The sequence below is a fragment of the Carettochelys insculpta genome, chromosome 21 (genome assembly GCF_033958435.1).
Source record: "Carettochelys insculpta isolate YL-2023 chromosome 21, ASM3395843v1, whole genome shotgun sequence".
Classification (NCBI taxonomy): Eukaryota; Metazoa; Chordata; order Testudines; family Carettochelyidae; genus Carettochelys; species Carettochelys insculpta.
This window is the reverse complement of record NC_134157.1, coordinates 1,883,353-1,905,829: the sequence shown is the minus strand read 5'-3', so window position 1 is coordinate 1,905,829 and position 22,477 is coordinate 1,883,353. Positions and strand designations below refer to the sequence as shown.

General features: G+C 55.2%; 1 protein-coding gene across 3 annotated transcripts; it reads left to right on the top strand.

The window, feature by feature from the left end:
- Positions 1-3,851: 3,851 nt before the first annotated feature.
- FUT7 (fucosyltransferase 7) lies at positions 3,852-9,648 on the top strand. 3 transcript variants are annotated; one of them, XM_075015342.1, is made up of 2 exons: positions 3,852-4,161; positions 8,219-9,648. In XM_075015342.1, exon 2 carries the CDS (start codon positions 8,237-8,239, stop codon positions 9,359-9,361), a length of 1,125 nt encoding a protein of 374 aa, XP_074871443.1. In that variant the 5' UTR covers positions 3,852-4,161; positions 8,219-8,236; the 3' UTR covers positions 9,362-9,648. The 3 variants fall into 3 exon arrangements, with proteins under 3 accessions (XP_074871443.1, XP_074871444.1, XP_074871445.1); XM_075015343.1 differs by having other exon boundaries at positions 3,852-5,046; XM_075015344.1 differs by lacking the exon at positions 3,852-4,161 and adding an exon at positions 6,485-6,621.
- The last annotated feature ends 12,829 nt before the right edge of the window (positions 9,649-22,477 follow it).

Sequence of the window (22,477 nt, the reverse complement as noted above, 5' to 3'; positions counted from 1 at the left end):
TGGGGCCAGGCCCTGAGCAACCCTGAGTATAACACCCGGTGCCTGGTTTGTGGGGAGGACAGGCCAGTGCTCGGAGAAACCGTGCCACTGCCCCATGGCAAACAGGGCCTTGCCATCCCCGGCAGGCTCGGCCCACGTGGCTGCGAGCCTCCAAGAGGCACCCTGGGCCAGAGCACAGAACTCAGCTCAGGAGTCTGGGGCCTGCCCCTCCCGTGGGGTGACCTTGGGAAAATCACGCTGCTGCTATGTGCCTCAGTTTCCCCTCCCAACCTTTGGTCTGGTGAGAGTGAGAGCTCCTTGCAGCAGGGGCTGGCTCTGCTGTGTGTTTGCACAGCACCTGGCACAACAGGGCTCGCTCCCCCACTGCTATTGTGATACAAACAATGCCATGGAGCCTGGACGAATGGCCCGATTGGGAATAGGAGTGGCTGGGATGGTCAGAGGTCTGTGGGGACTGACTGGTGGGGGAGCAGAGATCCTGCCCCTCTGGGTGGCACACAGCTGCTATCCATCCTTTCTCTATGGGGCAGCTGGGATAGGGCTGGGCAGGCGAAGCCACTGCCAGGAACAGTGTGAGCCAGTGGCAGTTTCAAGATGACTCACTGGGGTCTGGAGCGAGCCTGGCATCCTGTTTGCAGTCAGATTGTGACAGCACATGGCCGCTGGCTCCGAGCAAGGGGCTGCCAGCTTGCACCTGCATGGGCCTGGTGGCTCTGGACCAGAACTTGGGCTGGAGCCTGCGAGCCTGGGCCATGCTGAGCTGGGCAGGCACCCTGGGGCGAGGCCCCAGCTTTCTGAGGAAGCCCCATGCAGGGAGCTGCTGCTAAGGGAGGTGGGAGGCCCTGCCCTGGCCACACAGTGGTAATAAGCCGGTGGTTAAAGTGGGCCCTCAGCTTTTCCCATTGTTTTAATGGTTTGCGACCCCCTTCCCTCAGGCCACGCAGGAGCCCCACCGCTCAGGCAGAAAACCAACTGTGCACCCACAGTGTTTGCCCAAACCTCTTCCTTCGAGACGAAAACCAGGCGCTGCCCGTGGGAAGCTTTGCACCCATTGTATGCCACTGCTACGACGAAACCCAGCGCCTCACCCAAACCCTGGCCCATTTGCAGCCTCCCCCAGGTGGGCTCTCAGGATGGTTGGCTGGTTGAAAAAACAAATCGGTGGTTAAAAGCAAAACAGAATGTGAGTTCTAAATAGGGCACCTGTATTTCCCTATGCCACACACAGGACACTTCAGCGAGTTCAGTGAAACTAACCAGACCCAGGCCGTACAAACGTTCAAAACAGCACTGTTTACGGCACGCCCATTAAAAAGACACACGGCGTTTTTATAACTAATAATAGGTAAAAGAATTAAAATAGACATTGACGAGTCAAGGGTCACTGCTCTTTAGCAGGGCCGGCCTCTTGGCCCTGCATGAGACCCCACTGCGCATAAATCCGGGGCCCACCGGCGGTTAATCTGGACCTGACTCTGCCCCATGGGTTTCAGAGGTTCTCGTGGGGAATGAAGGATTAAGCCTTGCCGCTCCCAGCTGTTGCCCTGCAGTGGGGCACTGGCCAGGGGGGCTCCAGCCCTGCAGTGGTGGCTGTGGGCATAGGGGCTGCCCCTTCCCAGTGGGGGCAGAGGGCCCTGGGGATGAAAGCTGCAGCGTGCAGGCCTGTGGGGGTGGCTCCCCAGCCATAGGGCACTAGGAATGCAGCCTGGTAGAGAAGGGGGCTGGCTGCTGGGGGGCTGCCCCAAGCCATGGGACACAATGGGGCTCCTGCCCCAGAGAGGCAGGGGGAGGGCTTCTCCACAGCTGCCCCACACTGAAGGGTGCTGGGAGCTCGCTGCCCGCCTGCAGCAGGGGAGCGCCCAAGCTCCAGGGGTGTTTGCTCTATGGGAGCTACCACTCTGTGGGTGGGGTGTTCCCTGTCTGCCCCAACCTCCGTGGTGCCAGGAACAGGGCTGCAGCCCCATGGGTGTGGCTCCCAGCTTCTCCCCAAGCTGTGGGTGCCAGGGATAGGGCTATAGCCCTGTGGGTGCAGCTCCTGGCTTCTCCCCAAGCTGGATGATACTGGGAACAGGGCTGCAGCCCTGCCTGATGTTGTGGGCGGGGGGGGGGCTCCCTGGCTGGAGGGGCAGCTGCCTGGGGCATCAGGTCCCCTTAAAAATCTTAAAGAGCACTGGGGGACACAAAGAGCCCCCCCCCCCATCCCCTGCCTTACCTATGGCACAGCCCCTACTGGCTCCATCTCCTGCTGCTGCCTGGCCTGTCAGTATGTGCTACTCATACTCCTCCAACAACACCTGCCACCTGCAGCTGTAGCTGCTCTGGCCTGTGGGAAGGGCAGCTCAGCAGGGGGTGTGAATACGGGCCAGTTAGCCTGTTTGTTAAAGTAAGTCTTCCTAATGCCTGTGCTATGGGACCGTCCCAGCCAAAATGGGACACATGGGCACCCCAGTGCTAAAGGTTATTGTGAAATCTCCTCCAGCATCGTTGAAAGGTTTGATGGTTCCATAAACAATCAAAAACCTCCCAGACTCCAAACCCAACATACCAGGGCCCCGCGCTCCTGAGGCCAGCAGGTGCTCCGTAGCCACTGGAACAATTTCCTGAGGGCTGGCGGGGATTCGCCTTCCCCTCTCTTCTTAAATTAAGAGCAGGCGTGTTTCTATACGCTCTGTTCCAGGCAGCTCCCTGGCCTACGTCATGCAGGAGGACAGCCCAGCTGTTCCCATTTGTCCTTTCGACTCGACGGAGTCATGTCTAAGCAAGCCCCAGGTCTGCCGGGCAATCCCCACCATCTCCATCCTACGGCAGGCAGGGATGGAGCAGCTTTAGAGGTAGTGCAGCCTAGTGGCCAGAGCACCGGACTGGGACTCAGCTGAGCTGGAGTCAGTTATCAGCTCTGCCGGATGACCGTGGGCAAGTCACTTCTCGCCTCTGGTCTCAGTTGCCCCAGCTCTGAAATGGGGCTAAGGCCACACTGGTTTAAGGGCTTGGCGGCTGCCAGAAGAAAAGGGCTAGGTACAGACGTTTAGCATTCAGTCGCCCCCGGAGCCCACACTACTCAGAACACAGGTGGAGCTGAGCTCAGCCCCAAATCTCCCTCAGGTCAGGCACTGCGGGGGAGATGGCGGGAGGGGCGTCGGGGCGGAACCCCAGCTCACCGCGGTTTCCCACCAGGAGTGCCGCAGGCGGTGGCTGTTGTGATACCCCCCCACGGGAGGCACTGTTGTTCCTGTGCCACTGGCAGAGTTACCGCGCGGGGCAGAGCACCTCCGTCCACTGGCACGACAGAGCCCATGGCCCCCCGCGCTGGTGCCTTGCCCGGCCCCGGCCCCGGCCCTGCTACACACAAGCTGGCGCTGGACGAGGCGACAGGGTCCAAACGAGGACGGGCCAAGGAATTAGAAAAGGTTGTGTCGGCTTCTGCTTCCTTAGGAGACAGGCCCCAAGGGGTTATCCCCCTGTGCCCAATGAGCGCTCCTGCCAGGCAGGCTGCTGAGAGTAGTGGCCGAGGATGAGTGGGGAGAGGAAGGGATTTGCAGAGGGGCAGGCGGTCATCAGCTTCCACTGACCGCAGCTGCTGGGGAGACAAGCTCGCTGGGGCGGTGGCAACCTTGCCTGGGGACGTGCCCAGTTCGCACCGGCCGGGCAGGCAGGAGGTGAGAGACGGAGAAAACACACAGGGAGAAAAAAGGAACCACAACTTTTTTTACTGAGTGGGGGTGGAGGCGAGGGAGGGGGAGGGGAGTGGAGCGGAGCGAGCGCGACCGAGTGTGGCAACAGCGAGGACGGGCCCAGTGCCCGGATCTCCCCCCCGGGCAGTACCCAGACCAAGGGAGGGCTGGAGATGGCGGAACACCGCCGGCTGACTCCTCCAGCCTCACTCGCCTGGCCAGCTGGGTCTGTGGAGCCGGCCTCTCGCCGAGGGCAGCGAAAGCAGAGCCGGTGGGAGCCGTGAGCCAGCCCCGCCAGGACGCAGCTGACAGCGGCAAGCGGGGCTGTGGAGGAAGAGGACATGGTGCAACCGCAGAAAAGGAGAAGCTCTAGAGTGATCCCAGCTGCTGCCGGCCCTCAGCTGGGTGGGTTCCTTCAGCGCTACCCAGACACGGGCGGGAGAAGGAAAAACCGTCTGGGACGCCAGGCGCCTTCTGATCCGAGCAGCGGGTAAGTCAGCGAGCTCCAGCCGCTGCTGGCAGCCAGGGCTAAGGCGGCAGCCAGGGACGTGGCCATCGGGCGGGTGACGCTGGCATGTTTTGGACTAGGATTAAACAGCGCGCTGGGGATTTTAAAGAGCTGGGCAGCAAACCCAGCAGGGACGCGGGACCGATTTGTGCAGCGGGGCTGCTGAGAGCCGCTGAGCCACAGCTGGGATGGACACCCCTTCAAGCCAGGGGAGCTGCACCCCGAGTTCCCGAAGGACAGCGCCTAGAGCTCGCTGCGGCAGTGCCCGCACACACTGAGCAGTGCCCCTTACACAGGGTGATGTCACCAGAGCAAACCCAGACCTCGCAGCCCAGCAGGCGGGGACCTCACTTGGCTGTGCTTGAACACACAAGCAGGCAGTCCTGCAGCTCCTGAGTGACGAGCACATTTCTGGATCAGTAGTGAGCTTTCCACCCACTCGGCTTTCCAGCAGCTGTTAGAATCCAGACGCATTACTCAGTGTCCAGCAAGTCCCACCTATAAAAAGAAGCACGTGGCTGGGAGAAACCGGCCCCTGGCCCTGGAGAGAAGGAATCTCTAAGCAGAGAGCTCCAGGCAGGGCTGAGTTTGCAATATACAGTTCTGCCACGCCTCTAGGAGGTGGCTTTAGCGCTTAGGGGCCCTTCCTGCACCTCCAAGTACAAGTTGTACTATATCGAGTCTGTTCTGGTAAGGCTATGAGCTGCAGGAGTGGGTCTGCCCCACAAAAGCTCATCACCTAATGAATTATTGTGTTAGTCTTTGAAGTGCTACATTACTGCTTTTTTGTTTTGATTGAGCACAAGCTAAACCTTCTCGGACCAAAGTGTGATCCCTGGGCCAGGCGCTGCCTCACTCGCTGCCTGAGTAAGTAGAGTACTGAGTAAGGGCTTGAGCTGACACCCGTAAAGGGCAGGGGGTGAAACTCGCCGACCAGCAGAGCTGGTCCCCAGAGGCAATGCCCCGGGGCCTGCTCTTGAAAATGTAACTTAACCCAGCACCAGAGACTGGTCTATAGGGACCAATGCTGCCTTGACTGGGCTGTGGAGGCCTCCTCATCTACCAGTCACTCCACAAAGAGGGGTCAAAGAGGCAGAGCTTCCCCACTCTCCAGGTACGTCAGTGTTTCTGTAACTTGGCTAGAGAGAAGAGAGGCCGAAAGGGAGGTCAGGGCGGGTAGAGGCACAAGCCGCCTTTCTCCAGAGGGAGGGGGAAGAACGTGAACCTGACTATAGGGTTTTTTTAAATCAGTGTTTGAGCAGCTCAGACAGACAATAAAAGTAAAAATTCATATGCCTCCTACGTGATTTAGGAGCCTAAGATCCATTGACATTAGGGTTACATATAAAACAAAGGTCACCCCAAGAGGGAGTGTACCTGTACCAGAATCTACCCACTTGTGTTATAGTGTATCTAGCACATTACTACGGCGTGAGTCGGGCAGGGGGCTGAGGAGGTGGGGGGTTCAGGAACCAGGGCAGGAGACTGGGGGTAGGAGGTCAGGGCAGGAAGCTGGGTGTTTGGGACACATATATGAGTCCAGGAGGCCACTCCGTGTGTGTTGGGGCCAGGGGGTGTTGCAGGAGACAGCCACAATATCCAGCGTTGGTGCAGGTGTTATAGGAAATGTAGTTATTAGTGGTTCACAGTCGTGCTGGAAGGGTACAACAAGTGGGGCTCTGCAGGATCTGTGCTGGGACCAATTCTATTCACTATCTTCATCAACGATTTAGATGCTGGCATAGAGTACGCTTAGTAAGTCTGCAGCTGATACCAAGCTGAGAGGTGTTGCCATTGCTGTGGAGGGTAGGGTCAGAACTCAAATTGCTCTGGACAAATTGGAGAAATGGGCTGAGGGAAACAGGATGAAGTTTAATAAGGCCAAATGCAAAGTGCTCCACTTCGGAAGGAACAATCAGTTTCACACATACAGAATGGGGAGAGACTGTCTAGGAAGGAGTATGGCAGAAAGGGATCTAGGGGTTATAGTGGACCACAAGCTAAACATGAGTCAACAGTGTGATGCTGTTGCAAAAAAAGCAAACATGATTCTAGGATGTATTAACGGAAGTGTTTTGAGCAAGGCATGGGAAGTCATTCTTCTGCTCTACTCAGACAACTGGTAGCCAAAGCTACAGTTAATAAATCTGGTTAAGTTAGGAAGAACAAAATAAGAGTTATTTACAAGGTTAATTACCACAAGCGAATATGAGTCAACAGTGTGATGCTGTTGCAAAAAAAGCAAAACATGATTCTGGGATGCATTAACAGGCGTGTTGTGAACAAGCCACGAGAAGTCGTTCTCCCGCTCTACTCTGCGCTGGTTAGGCCTCAGCTGGAGTATTTTGTCCAGTTCTGGGCACCGCATATCAAGAAAGAAGTGGAGAAATTGAAGGTCCAGAGAAGAGCAACAAGATTGATTAAAGGTCTAGAGACTATGAGGTAGACTGAAAGAACTGGGCTTGTTTAGCTTAGAAAAGAGAAGGCTGGGAGGGGACAGGACAGCAGTTTTCAAGGACCTAAAAGAGGTTTACAAATGGGAAGGAGAAAAATTGTTCTCCTTGGCCCCTGAGGACAGGACCTGGAGCTTAAACTGCAGCAAGGGAGGTTTAGGTTGGACGTTAGGAAAAAGGTCCTAACTGTCAGGGTGGTCAAACACTGGAATAAATTGCCTGGGGAGCTTGTGGAATCTCCATCGCTGGAGATATTTAAGAGCAGGTTAGATAGACATCTGTCGGGGATGGTCTAGACGGTGCTTGGTCCTGCCAAGAGGGCAGGGGACTGGGCTCAGTGACCTCTCAAGGTCCCTTCCAGTTCTAGTGTTCTGTGATTCTATGGGGACGCTGTCTGGAAATGGCCCCAAGAAACCCAGGGTCTGGTCCCCGGCTTTCTGCTCTCTGCCTGACCGTAGACAAGCTGCTTCCTCTCTCCATGCTTCCATTTTCCTCCTGTAACTCAGGGACAACAATCCCCCCTCCCCCCAATCCCCCCCCATAAAATGCTTAGAGATAGCCAGGGTGACTGTATGTGAGTGGTGCAGCCAGGATTACTCCCCGCTGCAGCCCGGTCAGTGCTGGGGCGGGTGCCTGAGGAATGACCCAGAGATGAGGTTAAATAATCTGGAGCAAAGCTCACACACATCAGCAGAGCCATACAGGGTCACCCCAATGGGCAGGGAGGACGTCCCCAGCCTCCTTTTGTCAGACGCTGAGAATGGACCCATGGGGAGGGGTCACGTGACGACTGCCTGCTCTCTTCAGTCCCCCTGGGCACGTAGCATTGGCCACTGTCAGGAGACAGGACCCTGGGCTAGTTGCACTTGTGGCCTGACCCGGCCTGGCCGTTCTTTTATGTCAGGAGACTACAACATGGGCTTTACACATGTGTCTGTTTGTGTCCAGCTGCTGGGGGCTCTCAAGCAGGGCTCTGGGCTCTGCAGCTGGAAATAAACGGCAAGAAGCCCTGGCTCTGCTAGACACCTCTTGGGGCACTAGTGATAACCACCATAACTAACTAACAACCTTCCAGCCTGTGACCACATCCCCTTCTGCTGTCAGACCGTGAGCATAACGAACAACGAGCCACCCATCTTTGGGCTGTTGCTCTCCTAGGGCTCAAGCTGCCCGTCCCGGGTGCTGAAGAGTGACCCCTCTCCACCCCAGGTACTGGGGTCTGAGGCTGGCTAGTCGCAGCTGCACCAGATGCTGCTGCAGCTAGGAAGTGCTTGCCTCTTCCAGCTTTGCAGCCCAGGTGAAATGTAATCCCCAAAACGTTGTAGAAGGACGGCAAACCCTTTGGGCAGCTCTGGGCCAGAGCACCTCATGGCAGCAAGAGTCCCATAACCCACCTCCCGCAGCTCCATAAACAAGGACCTCAGTCTGGCGAGTGCCATCAGCACTTCTTCCATCTGCTAGTTCCCTGGGTGCCCTTGGACTTTCTCCCAACCCACCAACACGCTCAGACCCGGGAATGAGGATGCTGAAGGTGCACTGTTACACTCTGGAGTCTGATTTGCACCATCTGTCTTTTTTTCTTCCAGGGACTGGACTCACTGTTCATGAAGCAGAAATTCTGCCAGCAACTCCACCCACCCAGCAGCTGGGCACCACAAGTGCAATGTGAGGTATTACTGAAGATGCGCATTTGCTCCTTGCTTATGTTGAAGGCTTTGGCCAGTGCAACAATATTTGCAGTCATTCTCTGGAACCTGAATTTTCTCAGCTACCAATTAGAGATCCCTGGCAGAGCCCTGGGGCACCACAAACCCCTGACAATCTTGGTCTGGCACTGGCCCTTCCATGACACAACAAACCACAGCACTGGGGTATGCGCAGACTGCAACAGGAGCCAGAGCTGCCAGCTGACAAGGGACCGCACGCTCTTTAACCAGGCAGATGTGGTGGTGTTCCACCACCGGGAGCTGCAGGAGGGCAAGGTGAGACTCCCAACAGAAAGGAGGCCACCTGGGCAAAACTGGGTGTGGGTCACCTTAGAGTCCCCCACCAACACAAAGGCACCGGCTGGCTGGAACCGAACCTTCAACTGGGTCATGACGTACAGACAAGACTCAGACATCTTCATGCCCTACGGGGAGCTGGTGCCCCACCCCTCAGCCAGCGTAGACATTCCAAACAAAACTGGCTTGGTGTCCTGGGTCATCAGTAACTACCACCAGACTCAGAAAAGAGCACAGGTCTACAGAGAGCTGTCCCAGCACCTCCGCATCGATGTGTATGGGAAAGCGAACCAGCAGCCGCTGTGCCCGGACTGCCTTTTGCCGACCACCTCCAAGTACAAGTTCTACCTGGCCTTTGAGAACTCCATCCACCGGGACTACATCACGGAGAAGCTGTGGCGGAATGCGCTGCTGGCTGGCACTGTGCCAGTGGTGTTGGGCCCCCCCCGAGCCAACTACGAAAAGTTCATCCCTGCAGACTCGTTCATCCACGTGGAGGACTTCAGCTCCATGAGGGAGCTGGCCGGCTTCCTGAAGACCATGAGTGCCAGCCGCTACCAGGCCTTCTTCCAGTGGCGGCAGAGGTATGGAGTGAAACTCTACACAGACTGGTGGGAACGGTTCTGCACCATCTGCACTAGATATCCCCAGCTGGCCCAGGGGCAAGTCTACCCTGATGTGGAGAGCTGGTTCAGGGCTGGGGAAGACGGGACTGGGTCAAGCTGAGCTTAGTCAGAGACGTGTGGGCTCATAGTGAGAAACAAAGTTCTCTGTGTCAGCACAAGAGGCTGTCTGCCAGGGCCGGCACATTCTGAGTCAAGTAGCAGGCGGAGTGACTGAAGGGTACAGGGCTGGACGCCAGGAGCTCTGCGCACCAGTCCCAGCTCTGACGCAGGCTCTTGCGACCTGGTGCATGTCGCAGGTACTCAGCTTCCCACCTAGGAAGGTCTTGTTCCCTACCTACCTCACAGGGGTGTTGTGAGGTGTAGCCACTGCCCTGAAAATACATGGTGCTACCTGATAAGCCCGCGGATGCTGCTCAGCAGGTGGGTGGGTTCTACGCAGGCGAGGGGAGGGCAGTGGGCCTTCGCCAGCCCCCAGCAAAAGGACGACAGTGAAAGGGCTGGTTGCTCCCCTTCACTCCTGCAAGGAGTCCATGTCCTCCCAGTGCCTGATCCACTCTGGCAGTGGTGGGAGCCGGCGTGCCAGGCCCTCAGAGGTTTCCTGTCTCACTTGTGCTTAGCGAGTCCCAGCTGCGCTGCTTGGAGGCTGCAGCACAAGGTGCTCTCCTGAGCAATCACGGCCCGTTCAGTGCTGGGGACAAGTCATAGGGCGATGGCTGTGGTTTCTCACTCCTCTTTCATGCCCTTCACGGCTCTAGCAGGAAGCCGTTGAGTCTGGTTTCGCTCTGACGCGAGGCTCCCTGCAACGAGTGTGGCCTGCCCGAGCCCTGAATGTAGCCAGGGAAGGCATCACCCAACTGGCAGTGCCGGGCAAAGCAACAGCAAACCCCGAGCGGCAGCCAGCTCCCAACAATGAGCCGCCCCTTCTCCCCAGGGCTTGGCCCTGCTGGGCTTCAGAGAACAGGGGAATACAGTGCAGCTTTGCAAAGCTGCCTGATCTGAGCGCTCAGCTCCCATTCCAGTGCCCCACAGCCCTGCCTCGGGCAGTGCCCAGCACAGCTGAAGTGGGGGCCTGCAAAATCTTTAAAACACCTTGCCAATGCCCAGGGTCACAGCTCCCCTGGGTGCTGGGGAGTAGCTGCTACCACCTGAGTGGGCAAAGACCACCCCCCACCCGCTCCAGAAGACACACTCGGGACATCTTCCTGTGGGGTTCCCCAAGCTCAGCTGCATGGTGGACGTTGTGTTCTACCTCATTCCACGCCAGGACTGCGGGGTCACTTTCCAGGGCATGAATGGGCCCAGAGAGGCAGAGGTGGCAGCGTGACTCTGTCACAGGTGGGTGGCCACTGAGTGCACAGACCTCAGCCTGCTTAGTCCCACACAGGCATCAGCCAAGCACCGCCTATTAAAGATCCAGAAAAGGAAGTGCGGCGAAAGCCCGGCAAGTGCGATGTGGCCACGCAGCTGTCACGGCAGGAGTAGCGCCTGCTCCCTTTGCGTGTTGCAGCGGTTCAGTAGAGCTGGGCAGCTGCTGGTGGTAGTGAAGTATGACCCTGCCACTCTGAAGGCCACAGGAGTCAAACACCCAGCAAAGGGACAAGAAGAAGAGAGCAGCAGAGCCAGAAATCCCACTGCCTCTCGTGCTCTGGTGCCCACGCTCAGTGCTGGCAAAAGACTGGCCCAGCCAGGGCTTTTCTGCCACGCCAAGGCCCAGCCTGAGGCTGCTTAGGTGTTGGAACAAAGGCTGGACACCGTTTATGAAGCAAGCAGGAGGGTTTATTATGCACAGCGCTGGGTCTTATGCGGGAGAGACGGGGCCCAGCGAGGTACCGCACCACTCATGCTGAGTGGGTTTCTGTAATATTGGATTAGAGGCCTGCTCCAGACTTTAGGAACCGAACAGGGGGTCTTTAGCACAAACCATAACCTGCCTCAGAAATGTCCATCCTACATTAGGACATTGCTTTCAGCTGCCTCTCTGCTGGCACATTCACGGCCATTTGCAGAGTAGGTACCTAGGTCCAGCCAGGTCAGACTCGCTAGGCAAAAGGCAAGGAAGAGAGGTCCAGGAAAGGCACATGCATTGGGGAAGGAAAGGGACACATGGGACTGGGACTGGGAATGCTCCGGTGGTACCTCTCAGGCTAGCCCAGGCTGGAGTGGAAACTGGCTGGTGCAGTTGGGCACAACTGGCTGGCAGCTGGGAAGGGTGCTCAGGTAGGAGTCTATATACCTGCTTTGGCCTCAAGTGCTTAGAGCCTCACTTGTGGGTTGGCTGGGCCCCTTCCCTCATTATTTTGTCCACCAAGTAGGCAGGCTTTCCAGCACTGGCTTTTGCCCTTTAACAGCTGGTCCATTTTTACCAGGCAGGGGCCCCAGGGAACATTTTGTTTGGCCTAAACCATGTGTAGTACCCGGAGGCACTGAGACCGCATCTGGGGTGAGTGAAGTCTCTTCTCTGCAGCCTCATCTGAGAACCAGCTGACCTTTAGCTCACCTGGTAGCCTACTGGGCTTTTGACCCTGTGCTGGCAGGTTCTATCCCTGGGGCTGGTAACCTGCATCTGTTGGCGTTACATGTATTTCATCTTAAACTCTGATGCCTTTTACATGCAATTTTGTGTAACAGGCTGAATTGGACTTTGCTGGCTGGAACAGCTTAGAGCGGCCGGGGGCGGGGGTGCTTGCTACAGGCCTGCACCCTCTGCTCTGAAAACAGCTATTACATTTCCATAGGGGCTCTTGTGACAATAGCACTGGAGGGCTTCACGAGCCTTAGTGCATCCACCGTCACGACGCTCCTGGGGACAGGGAGGGAGCTGTTATTTTAAGTGGGGTACAGGGAGAAATGAGGGTTGGAAATTTCTGTTTATCTGGGTGCTCCAGCCACAGCCTGGAGGGTCTGGCTTTACCGCACAGCTCGTGTTCAATAGCATGGCCCGTGGCCCACACGCAGTGCCGGGGGGCATCAGCTGCTGCTGAGCAGGCGCTGCTCTTCTGCAGTAATGCCCCAGGAGCGCGAGGCAGGCCCCTGGGAAGTGCGCAGAGAAGAGAAGAGAGAAGGTTTGTGCCATTGAGTTGCTCGGCCCCACCCAGCGAGAGCTTTTGTGGCAGAGAAAGGGACAGACCCCCTGGCCTCCAAAGCAGCGGCAGGCTGTCTGATGTAGCAGACTGCTTTCTTGCCCTACCGTTCCATCTCACCACCACGGCGTCCAGCTTCTGCAACCCACCCAGAGCCAGCAGCTGCCTTCACCGGACAGCCCGAGCCATCCCCAGAAGAGCACCCCTCCTCTGCACTGTACGGCCTGCAAACAAGCGTGGGTGAGAATGCCCTTCGGGAGAGTAACTGAGCGCCTCCGCACAAGGGAACCGGAGGGTAATATTTACTCTGGCGGTTCCCAACTTTCGAGTGCCTGACTTATTCTAATGTGGGCAAAGCCCTGTATTTTTGGCCCTAAGCTTGTTCTCAGCCCTGGATGAATCATTTTAGCTGAAAGTTTCCAAAAATATTCATGCTGAAACAGACAAGTGGTAAATGTCAGCACGAACGGTTAGCGTTTGGCACAGCAACAAAAGCAGGGTCTTAGACTGGAAAGTGTTAGGTACCCAGACAAAGTGCCACCAGCTTCTCTTAGAATACTTCAAAATTGTGCATGATCCCTCAAACAAATACAACTCTGTCCACATGCTGGGGGGCTGATTTAATAGGACCTGGTACCACAATATGCCTGACTTGGGGTTTTCCAATTGCACAGTGGATGTATGTATATATGAGTGTATACACACACACACACACACACACTCTCTCTCTCTCTCTCACCCCCCCGCCCTTCAGGAGAGGGCTTTGTTGAGGGGGCACAAAGGGTTAGCTTTTAAACAGCCACCAGACTCCCCAAGAGTTGGGCTCTGGCCCTCGCAGGGGGGGCCTGGGAATCCCACTGCAGGGATGGCTCTGCAGAGCCTGGCCGGGCGCAGCAGCTGACCGTTGCCCTACCGTACGTGGGAGGGAGGCTGGGGCTTGGTAAGCTCAGCCCTTCCGAGACAGCATGTTACAAGCCCAGGCTACCATTTCCCTTGCAACACCCGCGTCTCTGCGTGACCTCAGGGCGGGGCATTGCTCCTCACTCCTTTTCACAGATGGCAGTGGGGTGAATCAGCCTTCCTCTGCTAACCTCAGTGATCCAGTGTCGTCCTGCCTGTTTGCACAACATGAGCTGGCACCTCTGCCAGGCCCAGTTCCAACTCAGCAGCTCCCAGGGAGGCCGGCAGCCCTGTCACCAAGACCTCCCACGGGCCAGTGTGGCAGCAGGGTCAAGAGACCGAACGAGGCACTCGCTTTAAGGGGATAAGCGCCGAAGAAATGCCGACAGCTTTTGAAAAATCCAACCAATCCCCCCCGCATTGGCATTAATCATCAAAACTAACCTTCGGAGCAACTCACCTGGGGTGTCGCTGTGCATCCCAGCGCCAGGCCCCAGGGAGCAGCAGGAATCAGTCGCTTGCTCGTAAACAGTCTGTGCCAGTCTAGAGCATGTGAAAAGGGCCAGCCAACCAAGGCATTCGTCTTGGGCACCAACACCGGCCAGGCCCTGCCGGAGTGGCTCTGTGAAAAGTCCCGTAATGCAGGGATTCCCAGCTTATGGGTCAGGACGCAAACATGGGTCGCCATTAGCCGGCTCTCAGCGATGGTTCCCCTCACCCTCCCTGCTGGGGATCCCACGGCTGGCACTGCTGCCCAGAGCTCCACACCCCAGCCAGCTCCCTGCTGCAGGGCTGCCAGGGTCCCCACCCCCTGCCCAGGTTTTTGGAAATCTTAGGGAGGACAGGAAGACCTGGCTGGGGATCTCGTGGGTGAGGCTGCCTGGCCCACAGAAGTTTTCCAAAAATCTGGTAGCCCTAGATGAGAGGGATTTCAGCCTGGGGATGGCAGGGGGGGGGGGGTGTTTTCCCAGGGGGAAACCTCCAGTCCCCCCACCCCCTCGTTTTGAATTGCCTCCAGTTACGAAGTGTTCTTGAACTGTCAAAATGAGCCTGTCTAAAAAAGGTTGGGAAGCGCTTGCAAGGAACAGGGTGCTGGGCACCCTTCCGCTCACCAAGCAGCAAAGCTAAGAGAGCCAGAGCCGCTGCCCTGCTACCCGGCTCACTCTCTGGGGCTTCAGTATGGAGCACAGCTCTCCAACCTTCTCCAACTGCTGTTGCTGGAGGCTGGGAATAAGCCACCCCCCCCGAGGGATGAAAGTTACAAGCCCTGAGTGCTGCTGTAGACAGTACTCTGCCAGCGGAGGAGCGCTGTATTACCCCTGAGAGCTTTCTCCCATCGGCACTGACCCCTTCGCCAGGTGTACTGTGGGGCTGCACCTTTAGCCTGGCTGCACCCAGAGGGGGCACCCTGTCAAAAATCATTCACTGAACGGCAGCACCGAACCCAATATTCGATATAGACATCACCCCACACACAGAGGGTGTGTCTACACTTGCATTCCTCTTTTGAGATGTATGCAAATGAGGGAACTCAAACATGCAAATGAGGTGCTGATTTACATATTTGGCATCTCATTTGCATATTCTTCTTTTGAAAGAAGAAACCCCATGTAGACACTGCTCTTTCGAAAGTAAACCCCATCTTCAAAAAAAAAGCCTTCCCTTTCTTTAACAGGAAGGATTCCTTTGAAGATGGGGTTTCCTTTCGAATGAGCGGTCTACAATGCTTTTCTTTCAAAAGCAGCGCTTTCAAAAGAATATGCAAATGAGGTGCCAGATAGGTAAATCGGCACCTCATTTGCATTTTAATTTCCTTCATTTGCATGCCTCTTCCAAGAGGAATGCAAGTGTAGATGCACCCAGAGCGAGGCGGGGGAGGGGGCTGTCATGCAGTGAATTACACTAAGCCTAGGGATGGGAGGGTGAGTGCCTGTCCACCAATGCAGGTGGTGTAGCAAAAGTCAGTGTCCGGGGGCATGCCAGTGCTACACTCTGCTGTCCTGCCGCCCCAGCCAGTTCCACTTGGACGTGTAGTTTTTCCTTTGCCTCCCCCTCCCCCGCCCGGAGAACTGGGCGGCGCTGCTCACACGCCCCCAGGTGCGCCCCACCGCTGTACAGGAACGTGAGCAACTGTTGCGTGCGCTGGGCCGGGCGTGCGTGGTAACGCTGCCAGCTGAGCTGTAGCCTTGCAGCGCTTTGGCACTCAAGCTGCTCACCGAAGTTTAGTGGGGGGGCAGGTGTCTGGTGCATAGAGCACTGCAGATCCGGATTTTAATCTTAGCTCTGCCCCCGACCTGCTGTGGGACCTCGGCCAAGCTGCTTCCCACCTCTGTGCTGTCATTTTCACTCTCCCCCACTTTGCCATGTCGACCTTTGTAATCACACCGCAGGGCAAGGGCTGCAGCGGTACCGTGCCTAGCCCAGCCAGGCCCTGATCTTCACTGGGACCAGAGGCAAACGTAGGTGGGTGCGCCCTGGTGTGCAGCCGAGGTATGGAAAGAGCTAGCAGGGACCTGGGTTGCAACAGGACAATGCCTTTTAAGTCATTTTCACATCTGGTTGGGACCTCCTGGGTCTACCATGACCCAAGTATTTAATACGAAGCACTAGGAAGTCTCATTAAATCACAGAAACGTAGGACTGGAAGAGACCTCCAGAAGTCACATAGTCCAGGCCCCTGCACTGAGGCAAACCAAAGCATTACCTCGGCCATCCCTGACAGGTGCCTGTCCAACCTACTCTTAGAAACCATCAAGGACAGAGGTTCCAGGCTGGCTACTTTTGTCATTAGGAAGTTTCTGCTAATGTCTAACCCCAGTCTGCCTTTCTGCACTTTAAGCCTGTTGCTGATTGACCTGACTCAGCATAAGAATGGCCATACTGGGTCAGACCAAAGGTCCATCCAGCTCAGTATCCTGTCTGCCGACAGTGGCCAATGCCAGGTGCCCCAGAGGAAGTGAACCAAAGACAACGATCAAGCGATTTGTCTCCTGCCATCTGTCTCCAGCCTTTGACTAAAGGCTAGGGGCACTACACTTTACCCTTGGCTAATAGCCATGTATGGACCTAGCCTCCAAAAATTTATCAAGCTCTATTTTAAACTCTGTTACAGAGTCCTGGCCTTCACAGCCTCCTCTGGCAAGGAGTTCCACAGGTTGACTGTGCGCTGTGTGCAGAAACATTTTCGTGTATTAGTTTTCAACCTACTACCCATTAATTTCATTTGGTGTCCTCTAGTTCTTATATTATCGGAACAAGTAAATAACTTTTCAATATTCACTTTCTCCACACCATTCATGATTTTATATTCCTCTATCATATCGCCCCTCAGTCTCTTTTCTAGACTGAAAAGCCTCAATCTCTCTAGCCTCTCCTCATATGGGACCCTTTCCAAACGCTTAATCATTTTAGTTGCCCTTTTCTGAACTTTTTCTAATTCCAGGATATCTTTTTTGAGGTGAGAAGACCACATCTGCACGCAGTACTCAAGATGTGGGTGTACCATAGTTTTATATAGGGGAAGTATGATCTTCATCTTATTCTCTATCCCTTTTTTAATAATTCCTTACATTCTATTTGCTTTACTGACTGCCGCTGCACACTGCGTGGATGTTTTCCTAGAACTATCCACTATAATTCCAAGATCCCTTTCCTGATCTGTTGTATCTAAATTTGCCCCCATCACATTGTATGTATAATTGGGGTTATTTTTCCCAATGTGCATTACCTTACACTTAGCCACATTAAATTTCATTTGCCATTTTGCTGCCCCATCACTCAGTTTGCCGAGATCTTTTTGAAGTTCTTCACAATCTACTTTGGTTTTGACTATCCTGAACAGTTTGGTGTCATCTGCAAACTTTGCCACCTCACTGCTTACCCCTTTCTCTAGATCACTGATGAACAAGTTGAACAGGATTGGTCCCAGGACTGACCCTTGGGAAACGCCACTAGTTACCCCCTTCCATTGTGAAAATTTACCATTTATTCCAACCCTTTGCTCCCTGTCTTTTAACCAGTTTCCAATCCATGAAAGGATCTTTCCTCCTATCCCATGACCACCTAATTTACATAAGAGCCTTTGGTGAGGGACCTTGTCAAAGGCTTTCTGGAAATCTAAGTATATTATGTCCAGTGGATCCCCTGTCTGCATGTGTGTTAACCCCTTCAAAGAACTCTCATAGATTAAAACAAAAAGCAGTCAAGTACCACTTTAAAGACTAGCAAAATAGTCGTTAAAGTGCTACTTGACTGCTTTTTGTTTTGATAGTGTATAGACTAGCACGGCTTTCTCTCTGTTACTATTCCAGTAGATTAGTAAGACACAACTTCCCTCTACAGAAACCATGCTGACTTTTGCCCAACAAATCATAAGAACAATTTGTCACCCACCTCCTTAAACCACCTTTTCTGGGGTGAAGACTTAGCACGTTCCCCATCAGCCTAAGCAAAGCCCCTATTTAAAATCTTTCAAGGGAGGTTGTGTTTTCCAGCCTTTTAATCCTTTTTGTTGCTCTCCTCTGGCTTTTTGAAGGGGGTCCACACTTTTCCCTGTACTGGGGTGTAGATTGTCAAGACCTGTCAGTGAGAGACATGCAAGTTGTGTACCGCATTTGTGCATCTCCTGCCAACAGTCATGTCAGGAGAGGCTCTGCCAACATTTAGCTTGTGCAGACTGGGCCAAATGTCAGGAAAACCACACCCTCTGCTGACACAGCCCTTCTTCCTCATGGCAGTCTGGACATAGCCTTTGGGTGAGGCCCAGAACCAGAACAGACACCTGCTCGGTGATGAGCCCAGCAGAATTACTCCTTGCAGCTTAAACAGTCTCAGCAGGGGAGCCGTGTTAGTCTGTAGTATCGCAAACAACAAGCAGTCCTGAAGCCCCTTAGAGACTAACAAATTTATTAGGTCAAAAGCTTTCCTGGGTAAGATCCCCTGAGATGAAGAGTTTACAGTGATGCAATCATGATGCAGGAGACAGATGAATTAATTGTATTACGCTGCCTGGAGCTGCAGGTGGGCTTTCTTCACTGAAGGAGCCCTTAAAAAGGAAATTGCTCAGTGCACCTTAGCCTTGCGGAACAGTGCTTTCTCCAGCATCAACCCCCCATAGGTTGGCAGGGGCCAGTTACAAAAGGACCATGCAACAGGAAATCACACTGCCAAAAACCACAGAGCAAAACAAACCTTTTGAGTCCGGTTCAAAAGGAGTTTGCCAAGCCGGCTTTGGACAGCGCTGCTGTCACTTCCCAAAGTCCACGCTGGGCCAATTCCTGGTGCCTACCAGCAGTAGCTTCCACTGGGTTAGAGGGCTCTGCTCATGAGACAGGGGTTCACACTGACGCCTCTAGCGCACAGGCTCTGGTCAGACAGCTCAGCAGGGGCCCAGTTTACTGATGCACCAGCAGGAACCCAGGGAGTGCTAAGTTTGACAATGAACAAAATGACACCTTTTTGTCTGATGAAAGTCTTTCACACCCATCTGGCCCCAGCTCCAACAACAGGAAACCCAGACAGAATCTACCAGCCCTGCCCCACCCCTGCTCCGAGTTCTAACCCCAAAAGGGAGAGGAGCGATGCATTATTCAAAAGAATAGCTCGATAGAAGTGCACTGCAAGCAGCTAACTGGAGGTTGGTCAGACACAAGGCGTTCGTTCCCTGAAGTCCCTGCTTGACCTAGGGACTCACTCTTTGAAAGACATCAATCTCTGAACCTGCCCTGTGCGGAGGACTCCATGGCCCTGCATAAGTTGTTTCAGGGAGGCACTACCCAGGCTGTAGGAAATATGCCCCTTATTTCTAGTCTGCATTTGTGTGATCTGGTTGTGTGCCACGGTTAGGGGGCCTCATCAGATCTCTGTTCCCTGTGCAGTACTTAGAGACAGACCCAGTCTCTCTGGGCCTTCATTTCCTTAGGATCAAGCGACAGGGCTCCAGGAGCCTTCAGTGCCAGGCCTGGCTTCCAGCCGTTTAATCGTTCTCCTGGCTTTGCAGGGACCTCGCCAGCAGCACGCCCCAGAAGCGGCAAGCCTGGGGCCAGGGCCCAGGGCCAGGGCCCAGGGCCAGGCTGGAGCAGCACAGACACCCGACTTCAAGGCATTTCAGCTGGTCGGGGGTTTGAGACGCAGATTTGGAGACGGGGATTCCTGGTGGGAGAGAACGAGGGGAGGGCTTTATGCAGGACGAACCTGGATGCTACCAGGGCACGGGGAGGGGCCAGTAAATCCCTCAGACCGATAAATGCTCCAGAGCTGCCGACAAGTTCGGGTTTCCCTCGGACATGGCGTGAGCTGCACACCCGTATAAGAGGCACTCGCCAGCTCGCCAGGCGCGCCCCCGGTCCCCCGCAGCTCCCTGCCTTCAACAGCTGCTCAGGCCCTTCAGGGTCCAGCCCTTCTGCTGACGCAGTCATCCGGGAAGCTGAGGTGGCCTCACCCTCCTGGGCCCCAGAGAAACAACGACCCAACGCGCTACCAGGTATCAATACCATGCCGCCCACTGCTCTTCCTCAGCAGGAGCCAGGTCCCCAGGCTGCCTCCTGGCAGGACTCACCAAGACCTCAGCTGAAACCAGACAGAACTTCAGACCTGCCCTGTGAGCCTCTTCAACAGCACCCCCCCACCAGGGCCACCTGCCTGGAGCCTCTGCCCAGGAGCGGCTCCGGAAAGGAAAATCCAGACCCATTCTTCCACTCCTGGATCTCTTCCCCTGCAGGGCCTCCAGCCCACGCCCCTCCAGCTGGGGCTGCTCCACAGCTGAGGCTGCCAGTTCTCCAAGCACAACAAAGCTGGCAAATGCAGCGCTCGGCCTCTAGAGCCGCTCACCAGCAGTGGGGGGTAGCACACTGCCTCAGCCGCCCAGAAATCACACCCCAGGGGCCCATTTCCAAAGCACACCCGGCTGGGGCATCAATCCGGCTCCTCCCGGCTCTAAGGGGGTATTTTCTAGCTTGTCAGGGCAGGGACAGGCAGGGGCTAACTTTGCTGTCAAGCTGCAGGGGAGCCTGGTGGAAACAGACCCTGCACAATGCCACAGCTGTTAAGGGCTCTTTGAATCCTGCCTTTGCCTCGTCCAGTTGCTGAGATGGCAGCTTCACATTAACTCTGTTTAGACTATCGGCCTGCCACCTCCTCGGGGCCAGGACCTCGTGGTTGTGTGTACAGCTCCCACTACAGTGGGGTCCGCCCACTGACCCCCATGATGCTCCTGCCTTAGAGCAGTTCGGAGGCAGGCTGCTCCCCTCAGGCAGGAGATTCATGCAGGAATGTGGCTTGGAGAAAGGAGTGTTTCCAGCTGCCTTCTCCCAAAGCTAATGCCAGGACATCATCCCATTGCATAGCCCCGTGCTGCACCGAAGGCCCCTGCTGACAGCCCTGGAGACTGAAATCTTCTCCCACCCCTAGAGCAAGGCCAGGCCAGAGGCAACAAAGCACATTTCTGATCTGACCGAGGGATTCATACGCCCCCCCCCCCCAAGGGCTGAAAGACCCACTCAGTCTCTGGCACCGCAGGGCGGCAGGGCCCTGAGAGCAAGCCCTACGCTTCTGTCATGGGGGAACCAGCACGAGTGCAACCCCCTCCCCTCCCACGCCCCCTGCACCCCACACAGTGCAGGGGGCGAGGAGCTGGCTTCCTGCGACGGCTGCTGCCCTGCTCTTGCAACGAGCACATGCCTTGGCAGAGCCGAGAGGTTTCAGCCAGTTCCGGGTCTCATTGTTCTAGGTGCTGCAAAGACACATTGAGATATTGCCTGCCCCAAAGAAAACCCCAGTACCTTTGCTGCAGGAGTCTCCCAAGGGCACAGTCATATTGCGTAGGTCCTACAAAAAAGAAACTGAATGACCTTATGCTACATTGGCCGCAGCTCTGAAATGTGGAGATCTGAGGCTGCAGCAGGAAGGCAGGTGGGGGTGGGCATGCCCTATTGCTAGAGGTTTTGGAACAAGCTGATGCACATTGGTAAGTCCTGCACGCCGGCTGCTATTCACCCGAGAGCTCTCAAGGAACCCAACAATGGAATTACAGAACTACTAACTGCAATCTGTAACTCTGTCCTTAAATCAGCTTCTGTACCAGCCACCTGGAGGAGAACTACCACCACACCACTTCCTCAGCAAGGTTCCAGAAGCCATCCTGGCACACAGACCAGCAGTGCCAGGCCAACTGATAAAACCAGAGTCAATATTAGAACGGTCAGACACACGGATGAACGCAGCGTTGGGGAAGAGTCACTGCGACTTTGTAAAGGAAATCGTACCTAGCCGGGAGGGGGGAACAAGCCCGTGGCAGAGGGGAATTCAGCGGTACTGTGTACTGGACTTTCTGACAGCGCCTCGCGTCAAATGCTCTTAAGCAAAGTAAGCCGCCACAAGAGCAGAAAGTCCTGTCCCAACCGGGTAACTGGTTAAGACAACAAAAGGAAGGGTGGGAATAAATCAGCTGTTTTGGCAGCGCAAAGCAGGAAATGAAGAGCTGTACGGAACCGTCCACTCGACTGACTCAAACACTCTGGAAAAGGGGTAAACAGAGCGGGCAAAGTTCACAGCGACACAAAACTGCTCATGACAATTAAGTCCAAAACGGCCTGGAAAGTTCCTAGAGGTGCTCACAAAACCGGCCCAGGCAACGAAATGGCAGCTGAACGTAACCGTAGATAAATGTACGTTGGACAACTTAATCCCAATTAGATGCACAAGATGACTGGAGTCTAAATTAGCGGTTATCAAGAGGCTTGGAGCCAAGGTAAGACAGTTCTCCGAAAACCTCCCTCAATGTGCAGCAGCAAACAAGCCAGCTAAGTTAAAAAGCATTAGGAAAGGCAGAGGTAACAGGACAGGAAGTGCCATGCCATGTGGAATGCACAGCACGCCCACGCGTGGAGCACTTGTCATCCCGTCTCAGAAACGGTGCACTAGAAACGGTGCAGGTACAGAGAAGGGCGAGAAGAGGGATTAGCACAGTGAGGAACAGGTTCCATCTGGAGACAGGTGAAAAGACTGGGAGCCCAAGGGGAGGTCTGCCAGACATCCCCCAGACCAGACCCCAAAGGGGGCAGAGACAGTAAGGAGACTAGAGAACACAGGTACCGGGGTCACCAGGTTTAAAAGGAACACAGGGAAGTTCTTCACCCCACACACAGCCAAGCTGCTGAACATGTTCCCAGGCTACGCGGGGGCAAAGCTAGACATGGATTGAAGGAATGGGGCCTGTCTTTCAGTGGCTACTAGCCCAA

Bases quoted from the DNA above. Each gene is read 5' to 3' on its own strand.
- FUT7 (XM_075015342.1), top strand. From the start codon at position 8,237: ATGAAGCAGAAATTCTGCCAGCAACTCCACCCACCCAGCAGCTGGGCA.